Genomic DNA, 19695 nt, shown 5'->3' on the forward strand with positions numbered 1-19695 from the left:
AGAGCAGCCCAAGTTTTCACTGCATCTCAAGCACCTCTAATACTGTGTTTAGCTTGAAGCTTTCAGGTAGTGGAAGGATTGGGGTGAATGGAGCAAAGCTGGAGATGGGTAGGTTCAGCATGGTGGTGAGGAGGAAGTTGTTCAGCATGAGAGTGGTGAGAGGCTGGAATGGGCTGACCAGGGAGGTGGTTGAGGCCCCATGGCTGGAGATGTTTAAGAATGAGGCTGTGGGCAGCCTGATGTAGGGTAGGGTGTCCCTGCCCATGGCAATGTGGTTGGAACTGGATGATCCTTGTGGTCCCTTCCAACCCTGAATGATTCTATAAACCTCTCACTACAAAGAGGACATTGAGGAGCTGGAGCATGTCCAGAGAAAGGCAACCAAGCTGGGCAAGGGTCGGGAGAGAAGCAGTTGAGGGAACTGGGGTGGTTCAGCCTAGAGAAAAGGAGGCTTAGGGGAGACCTCACTGCTCTCTCTGAAAGGAGTCTGAAGGTTGGTCTCTTCTTAATATCAGGTCATAGAATGAAGTGGCCTGAAACTGTGTTAGAGGAGATTTAAGTTGGAAACTAGGGAAAATTTCTTTGCTGCAAGAGTGGTCAGGAATCTGGATCACCTGCCCTGTGAGGAGAGGCTGGGGCTGTTTGGTTTGGTGAAGCAGAGAAGACTTAGGAAGGGATTTAATCAGTGCTTACAAATATCTGAGGGCTGGGGGTCAAGAGGGAGGGGATAAACTCTGCTCATATGTGCCCTGTGATAGGACGAGGGGCAATGGGTATAAAACTACAGCACAGGAAGTTCCATCTCAACACGAGGATGAATTTCTTCACTGTGAAGGGTCACAGAGCACTGCAACAGGTTGCCCAGAGGGGGAGTCTCTTTCTCTGGAGACTTTCCAGCTCTGTCTGGGTGTGTTCCTGTGCAACCTGAGCTAGATTCTATGGTCCTGCTCTGGCAGGGGGGCTGGACTCCTGTGAAAAGGCTACCCAGGGAGGTGGTGGAGTCACCACCCCAGGAGGTGATCAAGAAATGTGTGGCCATGGAACTCACTCTGGGACATGGTTTAAAGACCATAGTGGCACTGGGTTGATGTTTGGACTTGATTCTCTTAGAGGCCTTCTCCAATGCCAACAATTCTATGAGTCTATGGCTGCACTTGTGGCAGGGTCACACTTGGCTCTTGCAAACCAAGCCCATTTCTGAACTCAGGCCAGATTCTTAGTTGTTTGCCAATGTTCTTAACCTTCAAATGGACTTCTCCTGTCCAAATGCAGCAAGGAGAAAGTGAAAAGTGATTCTGCAGCTACACAGCAAAAGGTTTGAGTGCTGAGCACTCACTTCAGTGCTGCCTCCCCAGACTACATTAGGAGGAAGCCTTTGCCTGCAACATCCAAGTTCACCTGCTCAGAGAGAAAAGTCTCCTGAAGAATTCATTAGTCTGAAACACTGCCTCTGTCCAACTCCTCTTATCACATGCAAAGCTCCAGGAACATGAGGAATGGAGCCTGTTACAGAAGCTAATTCAATTACTGCTCATTCATTGCTTTTTCATTACACGACAGAAGATAACCTCCAACTCGAGAGTCAGAAAACTCCATTATACCTTTTCCAGTACAGATATTCACTCTTGCAGCTGGGAGCACAGACAGGAGATGGCAGAAATTCAGAATCTTCTATTGAGTAGTTCACTTTTCCCACCTAAAGGTAGCATCCTGCTGCTGCCTAATTTCAGTGGAAAGAATGGATGCTCCTTGGGGCAGTTTCTTTGCACAGTAGCCAGGGTAATGGGGTCCTGAACCCAATTTATGTTGCTATTGCCTTCTCCCTTGGAACCAGAGGCATTAATCTTGTTGCTTGAAATTGAGGAGAGGATATTGGTTGGTTGTAGCTGATTCGTACAGAGTTGTTCTGTATACTTATGGAAGTCATAATTCCTGTAGTATTCTGTATCAGTTTTGGCTTCATGACAGAATTCAGCTGCTTTTAGGAAATTCTATTGAGATGATATCAGCACTTATTTTTTTTAGGGGACAGTTCCTGTATCATTTGACAGCCTGACTGCTCTAAAACTATTCCATGATTCCAGAGCAAGAGACTGCAGTAAAAGGCTGTTAAATTATTCTGTTTGCTCTTCTGGCAAAGGAAGAAACTCAGCAAGCAGGACCAGCACTGCTCTTGAATGCTGCCTGCTGCCAGGACATAGTTAAGAGCCCCTCTCCCACCTCCTCTTGGACAAGGAATGGAAAAGAGCAGTGCAGAAGAGCATGAAGCAGGAAATTCAAATGAAGCAGAGCCCTCATTGCCCTGCTCTAGTGAAAGAAAAGCCTGAAAGCCTCAACCATGGGGCACCTGCAGAGTACAAGCCACTGTAGGGCTTCCAGAATCCATCAGCCTTGTCTTCCTGCCCACCCAGCAGCACTTGGCACCTTACCATGTACATCTGCGATGCTCAGGCTGAGCTGGAGGGAAGAGGAGACTATGCTGCTAAGGAAGCAACTCATGAAGTCATTTAATGGGCACTTAAGCAGTGGCAGGCTGTCCACATAAAAGGGGAGTGGAGCAAGTGGGCAAGGCAGGGAGACTTCACCTCTGTAGCCCAAGAAACCACCACTCAGCTCCCAAAGCGGCGTTCCTTCTCCTCTCTCACGAGGTGCATTCCCCTGAGCCCACCGCAAAGGTTAGGCTCTCTTTCCTGGCTTCACAGCTGATGACAACCTCCTCACCTCCCGTAAGGAAAGGAGCTCCACTTACCCCAGGAAGGGAGAAACGAGCTGCACGAGCTCGGCCCGGGAGATCACCTCCTGGTTGAAGATCACCAGGCAGCGGAGGAAGTTCTCGTAGGCCTCTGTGCTCCGCAGGGCTTTGCGCACCTTCCGGAGAGAAGCAAAGGGGACAACAGAGGCTGTCAGGGTGAGGTCAAGCTCTGCATGCTACTGCTCTCCACCAGACCCAGCTTCAACACTCTGCTTCCCACTGCTGACACTTGGAATGAGGATACACATCTCGAGGAGAGGCTGACTCGCCCCTGTAGACAGGGCCAGACAAACAGACATCCCTGTGCTGGGCATGCAAACGAGGAATTACATCCCTCAAAGAGGCCCCTAACAGCTGGATTACAAAATGCTGGAATCATGGATAACGTCAGTTGTCACAAAGCCACCCAGGCTGCCCTTAAACACCAGGGAATACTGGGAGTAGGGAGCAGGGGTAAGAGACCTGTGTCCTGGGTAGCACTGCTCCAGCCTCTGCCTGCCTTCCAGCGCGAGTAATCACCGAGATGCCAGCTCCTGCAACCCTTCTCTTCACAGCAGGGAACTAAACTCTTCACCCCAACACCATTGCCTTTCCCACAAGGACTATTAGCATCAAGGTATCAGAGAGAGATCTGTCATCATTAAGATAGTCACTGTTAGGGTGATGATCCTACAGCAGGGATTTCCAGCTTCACTCGTGGCAACACCTACACAACCTCTGCACAACAGACTGGTTCCCAGGCACCACTCAGCCGGTCTAGAGCATGCTGCAAAGATGCACCACACCACCAGGGAGCAACCAACACCTCCATCCACACAGGAATATTACTTCAAAGGCTTGTTTATGTTCACCATATGCTCTCCTTGGAGCCATAAGGAAATGTGTGGACATCTCAGGGAAGACACCAAGGTACCACTTGGAAACATCCCACACCTCCTTCATTTGGTGTGTGTGGCAAACCAGCAACAGGTAACGACTCTGCAATTAACTGGATTCGTCTCTTGAGGGGAGAGGATGAACCTCAGCATCAGCACAAATGAGCAACCTGAGCTGCAATGCTGCAGGCAGCTGGCTGGGGATGGGCACAGCAAGATGTGGCACATGTCATCGTGGGGACTTCACCCAGGTGACAAAATGCAGAGTGGATACTACAGGAGAAAATTAGGGTCCTGCACTTGGGTCACAACAACCCCATGAATGCTCCAGGTGTGGGGCAGGGTGGCTGGAAAGCTGCCTGGCAGAAAAGGACCCAGGGGTGCTGTTTGACAGCTGGCTGAAGATGAGCCAGCAGTGTGCCCAGGTGGCCAAGAAGGCCAAGAGCATCCTGGTGGCCTGGCTCAGGAAGAAGGTGGCCAGCAGGAGCAGGGAAATGATTATTTCCCTGTACTGAGCACTGGCGAGGACACATCTCAAAGACTGAGTTCAGTTTTGGGGACTGCACTCCAAGAAGGACATTGTTGCCCTTCTCTGGGCCAGATCCAGCCTCTCAAAGCTGGGGAAGGGCCTGGAGAACAGGGCTGAGGAGGAGCAGCTGAGAGAACTGGGGGTGTTCAGCCTGGAGAAAAGAAGGCTGAAGGGAGACCTCATAACTGTCTACAGCTCCCAAAAAGGAGGCTGAAGCCAGGTTGGTCTCTTCTGCCTAGTAATGAGTGACAGAACAAGAGGTTAATGGCCTTAAGCTGCACCAGGGGAGGTTTGGTTGGATATTAGGAAAAAATCCTTCACTGAAAGAATGTTCAGGGATTGGAACAGACTGCCCAGGATGGTGGTGGAGTCATCGTCTCTGGAGGCATTCAAGAAACCTATGGACATGGCACTTTGGGAGGTGGGTTTAATGGCCATGGTGGTGTTGGTTTGGCAGCTGGACTCAATCTAGAGAGGTCATTTCCAACCAAAACAATTGTCTGAAATTCCCTGTGAAAAAATTCCTATGGAAATTCTATGAAAATTCCCCTTCCTACGCACAAACTGCAGGTGAAAAGCTGCAGAAGGACCTCTGAGGGAAAAAAAAGTCACAAGTGGCCAATGTGCCACCCCCTGTCTTTTAAGGCATTCCAATGGATCTGCCTCAAAGCTCACACAATCCATCTGAGGTCAGGCTGAGGAACGTTCCTCCGGGTGGCCTACACACCACAGACGTTGCTGTGGTAAACACCTGCATGCCCACACACACAAAGAGCACAAACGCTGAAGCTGGGCTGTCCCAAATGGCTTCTCACCTTCTCAAAGAAGAGAGATTCTGTCCCCACACCATGCTTGCTGGCTTCTGCCAAGGACTGGTCTTTCAAACCAAGCAGCTTCGGTTTCTTCTGTTAACAACAAAGGCGAGGAAGGGAAAACAAACAAACAAAAACACAACAAAAAAGTCTGTTCAGCAGAGGAAGTTGCCAGATTTTGATTGCCTATCACAAAAAGAAAGGTTTCAGCTTCCTGACCCTACTGCTGGGCTTTCCAAGAAAGCAAAAGGTGGTTTTGGTGGGAGGAGAGGTGCAGGGAAGCGCTGTCACAAGTGAATCTATCAAAGGTTAATCAGTAGCAGGGCACTCCCAGTATTTTTAATACACTGTTGCACCCTTTCCTGCAGCTGGGTGCTTCAAACGATCGGTGGTTGGAGCATATCTCATCCTGCCAGCTAGCTGGCAAAATAGCCCAAAGATGTCTGCCTTTTTTTAATCCCCCCAGCCCCCAGTCACTCACCCAGTCAATGACAGAATCAGTCAGGGTTGGAAGGGACCACAAGGATGAGGCAGTTCCAACCCCCCTGCCATGCCCAGGGACACCCGACCCTAGAGCAGCCTGACCACAGCCTCAGCCAGCCTGGCCTCAAACACCTCCAGCCATGGGGCCTCAACCCCCTCCCTGGGCAACCCATTCCAGCCTCTCACCCCTCTCATGCTCAACCACTTCTTCCCCACCTCCAGCTTTGCTCCATTCCCCCTAATCCTGTCACTACCTGAGAGCCTAAAAAGTCTCTCCCCAGCTTTTTTGGGAGCCCCCTTCAGATCCTGGAAGGCCACAGGAAGGTCACCTGGGAGCCTCCTCTGCTCCAGCCTGCACAGCCCCAACTCTTTCAGGCTGTGCTCATAGCAGAGCTGCTGCAGCCCTCTGAGCATCCTCCTGGCCCTGCTCTGGACACGTTCCAGCATCTGCACAACTCTCTTGTCATAGGGGCTCCAGAACTGAATTCTTACACCCCCCTAAAATTAGGTCATTTCTATCTCTCTCTTGAATCCCACAGCAAGAGCCTTGCTTTTGCCCCTATCAGCACTGCGCTCTGCATGCTCAGAAAGGCTGCAAGCTGTCTCTGAAAGGTGATTTGCTGTCCTTTATATGAAGAAGAGGAGGAGAAAGAGCAGAAGGGGAAGCAAATCACTGGATGTAAATGATACCAATTGGTCTGCTAGTGCTTTTCATCACAAAGCAAGACAGGCCACCTTCAAACAAAGCAGGCTGAGCTTGTCCCTGCTGCACAAACATTAAGGCTCCTGGTCATGAGATTGTTTTTTACTGCTCCACAAAGCCTCCCTGTCTCAAAACGTGCAAACTCTGCTAGGAGAATAATCTTTCAGCACTGAGCTAGAAGGTTTATCACAGGGAAGGTGAGCAAACAGGACTGCACTGCGTGTGGCCCCAAGCACAAATCCAGGCTGGGTGAGGAGGTGCTTGAGAGCAGCCTGGAGAAGGACTCAGGGGTGCCAGTTGGTGCCAAACTCCCCAGGAGCCAGCACTGGTCGCTGGCAGCCTAGCAGGCAGCTCTGTGCTGGCTGCAGCCACAGCAGGGAGAGCAGCAGCACAGGGAGGGGATTCTGCCCCTCTGCTCTGCTGAGACCACACCTGCAGCACTGCCTCCAGTTCTAGGGCCTGCAAGACAAGGAGGGCATGGAGCAGGTCAAGAGAAGGCCATAAAGGCGTTCAAAGGGCTGAGGCACCTCTCTCATGGGGACAGGTTGAGAGAGTTGGGGCTGTTCAGCCTGGAGAAGAGATACCTTAGAGCAGCCTTCCAGTACCTGAAAGGGGCTATAGGAGAGTTGGGAAGGAACATTTCACCAGGGCTTGTAGAGACAGGACGAAGGGGAATGGATTGACTCTGGAAAGGGGCAGATTTAGACTGGAGATTAGGAAGAAATTCTTCACAGTGAGGGTGGTGAGACACTGGAACACACTGAGCAGGGGAACTGTGGATGTACACTCTCTGCAAGGTTTCAGGCCAGGCTGGATGAGGCTTTCAGCAGCATGGTCTATTGGGAGGTGTCCCTGCCCAGGGTTGTGGGGGTTGTAGCTAGATAATCTTTACGGTCCCTTCCAACCCAACCCTTTCTGTACTTGTGTGAACCCGTGTCCTCAGGCTGCAAACCTGTACCACAGGCTCAAGAGCAGCATCCTGCTCAGTCACAGCCTCTTGGGGGCATCAGGGCCGCTGAGCCAGCAGCAGAGGCTCTTACCTTCACCGGAGGGGTTGCTCCAGCTCCCGAGTGCCGTCGGATCTGGCAGCCATTCTGGTTGGGTCTCTGCTGCTTGTTGTTGAGCTGTGGCTTCTTCACTGTGCCACCATGATCATTTCTCACTGACTCCACTTTCTCTGCAGTTGTCTTACTTAACAGCTTAGAGACAAACCCACAAGACCATCAGAAATGAGTTCCACACATCCAGGCAAAGAAGTAAACCCCTCCTGCTCCTCCTAGCTTTGCTCAGTCTTGAGAGGAGAAAGCTTAGGGGAGGCCTCACCACCACATACCAGTAGATAAAGGGTGGCTACCAGGAGGATGGAGACTCCCTTTTTACAAGGAGCTCCATGGAAAAGACAAGGGGTGACAAGGACAAGTTACTGCTGGGGACATTCCTAATGGACTCCAAAAGGCAATTTTTCCACTATGAGAAGAGTTAGAGATGGGAATCATCTCCAGAGGGCAGCAGTGGATTCTCCCACACTGGACAGTTTTAAGACTCAGCTTGCTGGGACAGCTCATTTAACAATGAACCTAGAAAGGTTGGACCAGATGATCCTTGGAGGTCCCTTCCAACTTTGCATTCTACAGATGTATTTTGCTGCAGTGACTGCAGCCTTAGAGCAACCTTTTTTAGCCAATGGGAAGTGTATTTGAAAGAGGTAAGTCATGGTCAGAAACCCAACCTATCACAGAATCAAGCAGGTTGGAAGAGACCTCCAAGCTCATCCAGTCCAACCTAGCACCCAGCCCTGCCCAACCAACCAGACCATGGCACTAAGTGCCCCAGCCAGGCTTGGCTTCAACACCTCCAGGCACAGCCACTCCACCACCTCCCTGGGCAGCCCATTCCAATGCCAATCACTCTCTCTGACAACAACTTCCTCCTAACATCCAGCCTAGACCTGCCCTGGCACAGCTTGAGGCTGTGTCCCCTTCTGTTGCTGCTTGCCTGGCAGCAGAGCCCAACCCCACCTGGCCACAGCCTCCCTTCAGGAAGCTGCAGGCAGCAATGAGCTCTGCCCTGAGCCTCCTCTTCTGCAGGCTGCACACTCCCAGCTCCCTCAGCCTCTCCTCACAGGGCTGTGCTCCAGGCCCCTCCCCAGCCTTGCTGCCCTTCTCCTAACACCTTCCAGCACCTCAACATCTCTCTGCAATGGAGGAGCCCAGAGCTGGACACAGCACTGCAGGGGTGGCCTGAGCAGTGTTGAGCACAGGGGCAGAAGAACCTCCCTTGTCCTGCTGGCCACACTGCTCCTGAGCCAGGACAGGATGTCACTGGCTCTGCTGCCCACCTGGGTACACTGCTGCCTCATCTTCAGCTACTATCTACCAGCACCCCCAGGTACCTTAATCCCATTCCCACGCTCAGGAAAAGGCTGCTCAAGCTAAACCACAAAGCAGCGAACAGCAAAAGCACATCTTCCTGATCTCTGGCTACACAGAGAGCAGCTTTCTGCTAGGTTATTTCACTTCCAGTCTGTCTCCAAGAGGACTCACCACCGAACTGTTGGCATCAGGCAGGAACTGCCCAAACTCTGAGAGCAGATCCTCCTGGTTCTTGAAGAGGCGAGCCACCTGCGCGTACACCTCCTGCTCCGTCAGGGCCGGCGTGTAGTTCCCTCCTGCCTCCTTGGCATTCCGCTGCTCCTTCTGCCATAGCAAAGGGGAGCACAGTCAGCAGAGGGACACACATTTAAGGGACAGAGAACAACACCACCACCACAAATGAAAACCCCTTCAGTGATACAAGGAGTAAGCCAGCAAAGTTCCCAGCTTGGAGAGGAAAAGGCTTCAAGAAGACCCTGTAGTAGCTATCCAGTATCTGAAGGGGGCTGCAGGAAGGCTGCTGTGAGGACAAGCAGACAGAGTTGGGGCTCTGTAGCCTGGAGAAGGCTGCAAGAAGACCTTGGAGTGGCCTTCCAGTATCTGAAGGGGGCTGCAAGAAGGCTGGGGAGGGACTATTGACAAGATCAGTGACAGGACGAGGAGGAATGGGATTGAACTGGCAGAGGGGAGACAGAAACTGGATGCTAGGAAGATGTTCTTGACATTGAGGGTGGTGAGACACCTTGATCACATTCTGTGATTCTGTGCTCCATAACCTCCCTGGAGGTGTTCAAGGCCAGCTTGGAGGAGGCCTTGAGCGACCTGTTCTAGTGGGAGGTGTCCTGCCTATGGCAGGGAGATGGAACTGAGGTCACTTCCAACCACTCTGTGATTCTATGATTATACAGTGGAACATACTTGTCCTGGTTTGAATTAGAGCAGAAGTGATTCTGCCCAGTGCTCAGGCTCTGCTCAGTCATGGCACTTTCTGAAGTTGAGGGCAGCTTTGCACAGCCAGGGGCTGCTCCTGGCAGTGATAACACCGATAAGGAGAGTTACTGCCAAGGCCTGGAGAGCAGGGAGTCAGAGCTGGCACCTGCAGACAGGACAAGTGACCCTAAACTGACCAACAAATTGCAACTCATGAACAGCATCCTTAGGAGAAAGCTAAGGGACCAGCAGGGTCAAGCTGCTTCCTCACTGCCCAGTGTCTAAGGACTCTTTTGCTGCTTCTTTTCTTCTCTATCTGTGTGTTACTGAATCCAGTTCCAGAGTTCAGCTCCCATTTACTGTAGACTCCAACGTGTGACCTCCTCATTGCCTGCCCCCAGCATCAGTGGTGACAATGGTGGCAACACTGCTGTCAGGGGCTGGGTTCCTTACTGGTTTGTATCTCTTTCATTGAATTGCTCTCATTTCCAGCCCAGCTGGTTTGGTTTCTCTCCCAGTCCCATCAGTCTCTCTTCTGTCTTCCCATTGGGAAGTCGATGGCGAGGGAGGGTTCACAGAGAGCTTTTGTCACTCATCTAGTGGTCAGCCCAGTCCTGAGCCTTGGCAATACTCTATTATGATGCTGCATATACCAAACACTTACAGAAGCTATATGTACTGCAGACTTCTGCTTAGCTTGCTGGCCAAACCTGTTCCAGCAGAAGACCTAAATGCAAGCCTTGGAGAGACAGAGTTTGCTTCTTGTGGCACAGAAAGCAATAACCACACAGGTAGCTTTACCTTCAGTACAGGGTTCAGGTTTGAGGCCCTCACTTCAAGAGGAGCACTGAGGTTCTGGAGCAGATCCAGAAGACGAACAAAGCTGGTGGAGGGTCTAGAGCTCAAGTCAGCTGAGGGAACTGAGATTTTGCAGCTTGGAGAAAAGGAGGCTGAGAGGAGACCTTCTCTCTCTCCCCAGCTGACTGAAAAGGAGGCTGGAGTGAGGTGGGGCTCAATCTCCCAGCTAACAAAGAACAGAATGAGATGAAATGGCCTCAAGCTGCATCAGAGGAGGTTTAAGGCTGGACATTAGCAACTATTTCTTCACTGAAGGAGTGGTTAAGCCCTGAAACAGACTGCCCGGGGAAGTGATGGAGTTCCCATCCCTGGAAGTGTCAAAAAAAACCTATGCAGATGTAGCACTGAGGGACATGGCTTAGAGGTGGACTTGGCAGTGATGCATTGATGCTTGGACTCAATCTTGGAAGCCCTTTCCAAGCTCTCCAACTCCATATACTCAACAGATGCCCTGCGGACACTCACCTGATAGGTATGGAGGATCTCCAAGAAGGCTTTGTAGATGTCTGGCTGTCCCTGGAAGCGATTCTTGATCTTGTTGACATAGTTGATGGCATGATTGAACTCAACAGGCTGATTGTTCTGCAGGGATGGTGTGGTTCCCAGGGAGATTGTCACAGGCGTGTGGGGCTGGACCGGCGGCGAGCGCGGCGATGCGTATGGTGGAATCGGGGGGGTTTGCTGGCTGGCAGGAGTATGAGCCTGCAACTGGGATGGCTAGGAAGGGAAGAAGCTGTGTTAGAAAGGAGCAGGTTCTTTTAGGTTTGGATTCAAGGCACTTTTACTCTGTTTCTGGACCACCTCCAGAGGAAAATACCCAGCAGTGAACTTTATCTTACGGAAAACAAGCGACAGGATCAGAGGAAATGGCTTCAAGCTGGGCCAGGGGAGGTTTGGGCTGGATGTTAGGAAATATTTCTTCACAGAGAGGGTTATCAAATGTTGGAAAGGTCTGCCCAGGGCAGTGGTGGAGTTGTTATCCCTGAAGGCGTTTAAGCAGTGTGTATACCTGGCGCTTAGGAACATGGTTGAGTGTTGACCCTTCAGTGCTGGGTCTAGGGTTGGACTGAATCAGCTTTGAGGTCTCTTCCAACCAGATGAATTCTGTGATAACAGGGATTCAACACAGACACCTCTGGGCTGGAATACATCAAGAAGATGAAATTTCCTGCTACCACACAGAGCTAACCAACCTCACTCCACACACTGGCCCTGCATGACTTTTGCTGCACTCCAGTACCTGAGGGAGCCTACAGGAAAGCTGGAGAGGGACACTTTATAAAGGGTGTGGTGATGAAAGGACAAGGGGCAGTGGTTTGAAACTACAGCAGAGGGCATTGAGATTGGACATTAGGAAGAAGTTCTTCACCATGAAGGTGGTGAGACACTGAAACAGAAAAGCTGTGGACACCTCATCCCTGTAAAGTGGTTAAGACCAGGGTGGATGAGGCTATGAGCAACTTGATCTAGTGGAAGGTGTTCCTGCCATTGGCAGTGGCTTGGAACCAGATGATCTTTAATGTCCCTTTCAACCCAACCCATTCTGTAACTCCTTAGCAGAAAGGAATTTTTAAACTGCTACTAAACAGTTATTGTCTTTGCAGGTTGAAAGGATTTTAACAACAGTTTGGCCTTAAACTGAACATTTCCCAGCACAAACTGCTGTTAAGGGTCAGCACTGAGAAGCACAACTTCACAGTCAGCATTGGGTTTGAAAGACTAACAGAAGCACAGATACAGGTAGATCAAGCAGGAGAGAACCATTCTCCAAAGCAAATAAAGAGAGAAATATTTAGGAGGTCAGCAGAAGCTACACTTCATCAGGAAGACAAAAGAGCCAGGCCAGTCAGGCTGCTGTTACTGACAGTTGTTCTTCCCTGCTAACTGCTTTTGGCTGAATCCAGAATTGCTTGGGCTGGAAAAGACCATTAAGATCATCCAGTCCAATCATTCTCTGACTCTGCGAACTCTGGTGCTAAAGCATGGGCCCTCAGCACCACATCTCCATGGTATTTTAAACACCTCCAGGGATAGGGATTCCACTGCCTCCCTGGGCAGCCTGTTCCATTTTCATCTAATGTCCAACCTAAACCTCCTCTGGTACAACTTGAGACCGTTTCCTCTTATCCTGTTACTCGGGAGAGGAGACCAACCCCTACCTCACTCCAACCTCCTCTCAGGGAGTTGTAGAAAGCAATGAGGTCTACTCTCAGCCTCCTTTTGTCCAGGCTAAACAATCCCATATCCTTCAGCTATTCCTCACCAGCCCTGTTCTCCAGACCCTCTGCCAGTTGTGCTGTCCTTCTCTGAACCTGCTCCAGCCCCTCAATGTCCTTCTTGGAGTGAAGGGCCCAAAACTGACCCCAAGACTCAAGGCATGGTCTCACCAGGGATGAGCACAGGGGACAATCTGACAGGAGACACATCCTGTCTCAACACAGAGGTCAAAATGCAGAGCTATGGCTTGCTCCAACTCTGCAAGTCATTTTTTCCCTACTGAAGAATTCTGGGATGCCTAAAGGCACCAGCAAGGGAAAAAATGGAGTTTTCTTTCCAGATTGAGACACAGCAGGCAGATAAAGTTGTCAGAGGAATTATTCTGAATGCTCTTGACAGACACCCAAGGGCCAAGGGAAGATTCATTCAGCAGCAGTTTTGAGGTGGCAAAATGAAATGGAAGCAGCCATTCCTCTCACCTCCCAAACTTCAAACCTGCTATTTCAATGTAGATAACTGCCTTGGGATTGGGGGGGAGGGGGTCAGAAGATCCCACCTTGTTTACATCCAGCTCTACCTGCCTGGTAAGGAAATCTCACCCCATTCCCCAGCTGGGCCCTCAGGTTCACTTTACAGTGTCAACAAAAGCAGTTCAACTTTTGGCAGGTCAGTGGAGTGAAAACCACTTAGGCCACGGTGAAGAGACTGAAACCTCTTCCCCAAGAGCATGCACAGCTCCTGCAGAACCCCTTGCTTGAAATCTGGCCCAGGTAAGTCAATTCTGGAACGTCTTAGCTTGGCAGTTCTCAGCTTTGCTCATCTCCCAGCGTGTTTGTTTGCCATTGCTAAACAGGAGGTTGCAAATCCCACCAGTGCTTGCCTAGCAGGCATCTACTGGCCACATTTTAAATCCTGGCTCTAACACCTCCCTTTTCCAGCCCCAACTAGCTAACTGCACAGTGGAAAACATTAACCCTTGAAACTTTGGGAATTCTTTCCCTCCCTAAGCCTCTCAAGTCTTTCCACTTTTTGAGGCTAAGATACATCCTATTTTCTCCAGAGTGAGCTCCCCTCACGTCTGTTATCCTTTTGTGTTTCCAATCACCTAACACACATCTGTGGGCCAGCAGCATCTGGATCACATCTAAAACAAGAAAAAGATTCCCTTTGTTGTCAAAAGGGCTCAGTGTCAAGCACACAAACCCAACACCTAAAGGCAACATCATGGTGATCCTGCCTGAATTCCTGCACTTCACATTCTGACAGTAACTCCTGCACCATTCCAGCTGGCAGCTGAGCTAAGCTCTTCCATGAAGTGTCCAGTCTGAAAGACTTCAAGCAATGCAGAATCTACCTAACCAAGACCTTCTAGAGGCTGGATTGCCCCTGCTCTTTGAATGCACACACACACCCTTCACACCAAGAACATCTTTAGCAGAGTTTGTTTTCTGGGGAGTTTTTTGGGACTCCAGTGATTCAGAAAACAACAGACACAAAAATCAGGCAGTTCAACATGTGCCCAGTGCCTAACCAAAGAAGCCTTTCTTGCAAAGTCAAAGCTTCCATAAAGCTGTCTCCTAGGGCTGCTGGATTACTCCCTGAACAAAGCATGGTCATTTTACCAGCTGCTCTGAGCATCTTTCAGCTCCCCACTGGAAGCAACAAGGGTTTCCCAAGCCCTTTGGAATATTGGCACATCATAGAACCATCTTGGATGGAAAAGACCTCTAAGATCATGGAATCACAGAGTGGTCTGGGTTGGAAGAGACCTCTAAAGGTCATCTAGTCCAAGCTCCTCTGCAGTCAGCAGGGACATCCTCAACTAGATCAGGTTGCCCAGAGCCCTGTCAAGCTTCACCTTGAATATCTTCAGGGATTTGGCCTCAACCACCTCCCTGGGCAACCTGCTGCAGTGTTCCACCACCCTGGTGGTGCAGAACTTGTTCCTCACATCCAATCTACATCTGCTCTTCTCTAGTCTGAAGCCATTGCTCTCGTCCTGTCTCTGCAGGCCTTTGCAAACAGTGTCTCTCCAGCCTTCTTGCAGCCCCCTTTAGGTACCGGCAGGCTACCATTAGGTGTCCCCAGAGCCTCCTCTTCTCCAAGCTGAACACCCCCAGCTCACTCAGCCTGTCCTCACAGCAAAGGTGTTCCAACCCTCTGACCATTTTTGTGGCCCTCCTCTGGACCTGCTCCATCAGGCCCACGTCCTTCCTGCACAGAGGACGCCAGAGATGGACACAATTCTCCAGGTGAGGCCTCACAGAGCAGAGTGGCAGAATTCCCTCTCTGGATCTGCTGGCAATACTGCTTTGGATGCAGCCCAGGCTGCCATTGGCCTTCTGTGCTGCAAGCTCACACTGTCTGCTTATGCCCAGCTTCTCATCCATCAGCACCCCACCTCTATAGAGGTCTATTCCAACCCCTGACATCCTGTGATCCTTGAAAAGGTTGCCCAGGGAGGTGGTGGAGTCACCACCCCAGGAGGTGATCAAGAAATGTGTGGCCATGGCACTTTGGGACACGGTTTAAAGATCATTGTGGCATTGGGTTGATGTTTGGACTTGATGCTCTTAGAACAACGCCAACAATTCTATGAGTCTATGGCTGCACTTGTGGCAGGGTCACACTTGGCTCTTCCAAACCAAGCCCATTTCTGAACTCAGGCCAGATTTTTAATTGTTTGCCAACGTTCTTAACCTTCAAATGGACTTCTCCTGTCGAAAAGCAGCAAGGAGAAAGTGAAAAGTGATTCTGCAGCTACACAGCAAAAGGTTTGAGTGCTGAGCACTCACTTCAGTGCTGCCTCCCCAGACTACATTAGGAGGAAGCCTTTGCCTGCAACATCCAAGTTCACCTGCTCAGAGAGAAAAGTCTCCTGAAGAATTCATTAGTCTGAAACACTGCCTCTGTCCAACTCCTCTTATCACATGCAAAGCTCCAGGAACATGAAGAATGGAGCCCGTTACAGAGGCCTGAGCTAGATTCTATGGTCCTGCTCTGGCAGGAAGGTTGGACTGGATGCTCCAGAGGTCCCTCCCAACCCTTAACATCCTGTGCTCAGGACCCCTGCGCTAGCGAGCTCTCACCTTGCTGATTTTGGCAGGCGGAGGCTGCGGCGCCGGCTGTGCTGGGGTCGGGGTTGACTGAGCTGAAGGCTGCGATTGGTGCTGCGGCTGTGGCTGCGGCTGCAAGCCGTGCGTGGGGATCTGGTGCACCTGCCCCGGCGTCGTCACGTTCACCATGTCATTGGTCTGCACCTCGATCTTGTAGCCAGGCGGCAAGAAGGTGTTGAAGCCCATGATCAAGTCTGGGTGGCCCTTGAAGAGCTGTGACACGCGGCTGATCACTCCTGGAGTGTCGATGCTGAAGGAGGAACAAAGAGCGCAGGAGCAGTGAATGGTTTCGGTTGGAAACGGCCTCTAAGACAAGAAGCAAGGTGCCACCATCTTCTAAGGCCCTTTCAGTGGCATGCTGAGCTCTCCCCCACAACAATTTGCCAGCAGAAGTTTTCCTCTCATCACCTCTAACGTCTGAAACAAAGCAGAACTGATTCACACGTTGCTAGAGAATGGTGCTAGAATGATCCCATCAGCCCAGGCAGGGGTCTGTACCTGTGAGATCTCAGTCTGACCATTATTAATGGGCACACAACCAGATGAATCAGCTACCAAGGATGAACTTCTGAACTGCCACTCTAAGTAGAGATTTACTAGCAATCAAGTGATGCATTTCACTTCTGGGAAGAGAAAGCACACCACTGCCTGGCTAGAACTGCAAGGATGATTGGGGGACTGGAACATCCCTCCCCTGAGGAAAGACTGAGAGACCTGAGACTGTTTAGTCTTGAGAAGAGAAGGCTGAGAGGGGATCTGATCAATGTCTATAAACATCTGAGAGGTGGGTGTCAGGATGAAGGTGCCAGGCTCTTTTCGGTGGTGCCCAGTGATAGGACAAGGAACAAGCTGGAACACAGCAGGTTCCACCTTAACCCAAGGAGAAGCTTCTTCATGGTGAGGGTGCTGGAGCCCTGGAGGAGGCTGCTCAGAGAGGTTGTGGAGTCTCCATCTATGAAGACTTTCAAAACCTGCCTGGATACATTCCTGTGTGACCTGCCTTGGGTGATCCTGCTTTTGGCAGTGGAACTGGACTGGATGATCTGTGGAGGTCTCACCCAACCCCTAACATTTCATGATTCTGTGAGTTGCTTTTACTCTCCTACTAGAGGTGTTACTTACAGAAACACACAATCTTAGAAGTTGGAAGGGACCTCCAGAGATCAACCCCCCTGTCAAAGAAGGATTCCTTAGGGTACTTCACACAGGAAAGCATCCAGGTGGGTTTTGAAAATGTCTGGAAAAGGAAGATTCCACAACCTCTCTGGACAGCCTGATCCAGGGCTCTGTCACCCTGTAAAGAAGTTTCCCCTCAGGTGGAGGTGAAACCTTCTCTGTTTCAGTTTGTATCTGTTGCTCCTTGGCTTATTGCTGTGCTACTCTGCGGATGGAAAGACAGAATTCAGATCCCATGCCCTCACCTGGAAGGAAGAAGCAAAACACATCTCATTACCTTTGAGATTTAAATTCCTTCATAATATCCAAGAAGTCATTGTAGACCTGTGGCTGGCTACCAAACTGCAGCTTCACCTGGTCGAGGTAAGACAATGCATCCTCCACCTGGAGACAGAACAGACAGGGTGATATTAACAGAGAAGATTTTTCTTCCAGCTCTATTCTTCTGCAAAACACACATTATTTGAAAACACAGCTGTTAGCCTTGAGCCTGGGCAGGGAATTAAAGAGCAAAACTATCATGAGCCTGGTTAGTGCATCACCAGCACTGCCTGAATGAGAGATACTCACTCCCCACTTCTGGCTCACAAGAGAAAACTGTACCAAAAAGAAACAAAAAGGAGGAAAGAAAAAGAAAAAAGGCAAGACAGATCAGCAGAGGGGAGGAAAAAAAAACCCACAACCCAGCAACCAAACATACTCTGAATTTACCATCAGTGAAGACACTGCTAGGATCAACAGAACTAGGCTGAGCATTTTTCCTGCATTCATATGTGGAAATTATTATGGAAGTCTAAGAATAAGCAAAAAATGGAAATGACATCTCCAGGATAGTAGATGGCTGCCAGGTACATGCTTGCACTGCTCTTCTAGAAGCCAGGCATTTCAGTTCCACGTGCCAGGGCTCCGAAAGTGGCAGCTGTGGGAGGCAAATTGTTTTACACCTCCGACAACACGCAAGGTTAGTCATGTATCGACATCTGGTCTGCAGATGTACTGAAAGCACAGGGGAGATTGAGACTGGAGAAGGCAGCAAGGGCTGGTGAGGGGCCTGGCAACAAGGCTGGCGAGGAGGCTGGAGCACAGCCCTACAAGGAGCAGCTGAGGGGTTCTTTAGCCTGGAGAATAGGAGGCTCAGGGGGGACCTCATCGCTGTCTACAACTACCTGAAAGGTTGTAGTCAGGCAGGGGTTGGTCTCTTCTCCCAGGCACCCAGTGACAGGATAAGAGGACACAGCCTCAAACTCTACCAGGGCAGTTTCAGCCTGGACATTAGGAAGAAATTCTTCACTGCAAGAGTGATTGCCCATTGGAATGGGCTGCCTGAGAAGGCGGTGGACTCACCATCCCCGGAGATGTTTAAAAGGAGGCTGGATGAGGCACTTAGTTAATCAGAAGGGTCAGGTGACAGGTTGAACTTGATGATCCTAGAGGTCTTTTCCAACCTGGTTAATTCATAGAATCAAAGAATCAACCAGGCTGGAAGAGACCTCCAAGATCATCCAGTCCAACCTATCACCCAGTCCTATCCAGTCACCTAGATCATGGAACTAAGTGCCTCATCCAGTCTTTACTTGAACACCTCCAGGGACGGCGACTCAACCACCTCCCTGGGCAGCCCATTCCAATGGCAAATCATTCTGTGATTAAGAGGAAATTCTTGGCAGTGAGGGTGGGGAGACAAAGGAACAGGTTGCCCAGGGAAGTCATGGATGCCCCCTCCCTGGAGGTGTTCAAGGTCGGGTTGAATGCAGCCTTGAGCAACCTGGGCTAGTGGGAGGTGTCCCTGCTAACCCCAGGGGGAGTGGGACTAGGTGAGCTTCATGGTCCCTTTTGGCCCAGACCATTCTGTTAATCAATCAATCTATGAAGCAAAGAGCTCTTGGTCCCTGCCACCAGGCTGCACACTCACGCAGGACCTCCCTCTCTGAAATTAAATGATGGCAAAGGAAGAAAGATTATTGCATACTGTCCAAATCTTGCAGGAGTAGAGGACCTGTGGTTGATTTCCCTGGGAGAAAGAACCATGGTCCATGAAACCATTTTCAGAGGTTTCAGAAAATGAAATGGCCTTCACCTGGCCAAAGGAAAGGGCCTCTCACCCAGCAACACAATGGGTTCACAGAATCACAGGATGGTTTGGGTTGGAAGGGACCTTAAAGACTGACTTCAGTTCCAATTCCCTTGCCATGGGCATGGACACCTCCTGCTACCCCAGGCTGGTCAAGGCCTCATCCAGCCTGGCTTTGAATACTTCCAAAGTTTTGCTTCTACCAAAATTGATAGAGACCTGCAGGGTATTTTGAAGAGACAAAGAAAGAGGCATCAACTCATAGACACGTGGCCTTCTTGCTAGAGCAGAACCAAATGTAGCTACTGAAATGGGTTATTTTTGGTGGAGTTTTCTCTTTTTCCCCAGGATTTTACAGCACACAGTCCAAGAATAGAGCCTTCCTTACTCCCAAATTACTCCCACACAACCACCCACAGAAGCCATGTGTTCAGAGAAGCATCAAATGTTTTGGCAGTTTAAGCCATCCAAAGGAACTGGAATAGTTTTCACCCAGGGAGGTGGAGTCACCATCCCTGAGGGTGGTCAAGAAACACGTGGACATGGCACCCTGGGATATGGTTTAATGGCCACGGTGGTCTCGGGGTGATAGTTGGACTAGATGATGTTTTCCAGACAGAGTAATTGTCTGAGTCCCCTGACTGACATTTCTCCCTTTTTCTTCCTGCCACTGATCTTTTCCTAGCACATCGATTTTTCACAATGGCATTTGAAATCCAGCAGACAGAGAAGTCTCCTCCTGCATTCACAGGATCACAGATTTAAGCAGGTTGGAAAAGACTTTCAAGACCATCGAGTCCA

At 50.3% G+C, this 19695-nt stretch overlaps 1 protein-coding gene across 2 annotated transcripts in view; it reads right to left on the bottom strand.

Moving 5' to 3' along the window:
* Positions 1–19695, bottom strand: part of SIN3A (SIN3 transcription regulator family member A) — a 49119-nt gene that overhangs the window by 17935 nt on the left and 11489 nt on the right. For both annotated transcript variants that reach the window (XM_064157287.1, XM_064157288.1), the window contains exons 4-10: positions 17101–17207; positions 15621–15897; positions 10780–11031; positions 8698–8850; positions 7195–7353; positions 4972–5061; positions 2750–2868 (exon numbers count right to left, since the gene is read on the bottom strand). In XM_064157287.1, the coding sequence (XP_064013357.1) occupies positions 2750–2868; positions 4972–5061; positions 7195–7353; positions 8698–8850; positions 10780–11031; positions 15621–15897; positions 17101–17207 (1157 nt within the window). The remainder of the gene's footprint in view (positions 1–2749; positions 2869–4971; positions 5062–7194; positions 7354–8697; positions 8851–10779; positions 11032–15620; positions 15898–17100; positions 17208–19695) is intronic.

The sequence above is a fragment of the Pogoniulus pusillus genome, chromosome 17, assembly GCF_015220805.1.
Source record: "Pogoniulus pusillus isolate bPogPus1 chromosome 17, bPogPus1.pri, whole genome shotgun sequence".
Lineage (NCBI taxonomy): Eukaryota > Metazoa > Chordata > Aves > Piciformes > Lybiidae > Pogoniulus > Pogoniulus pusillus.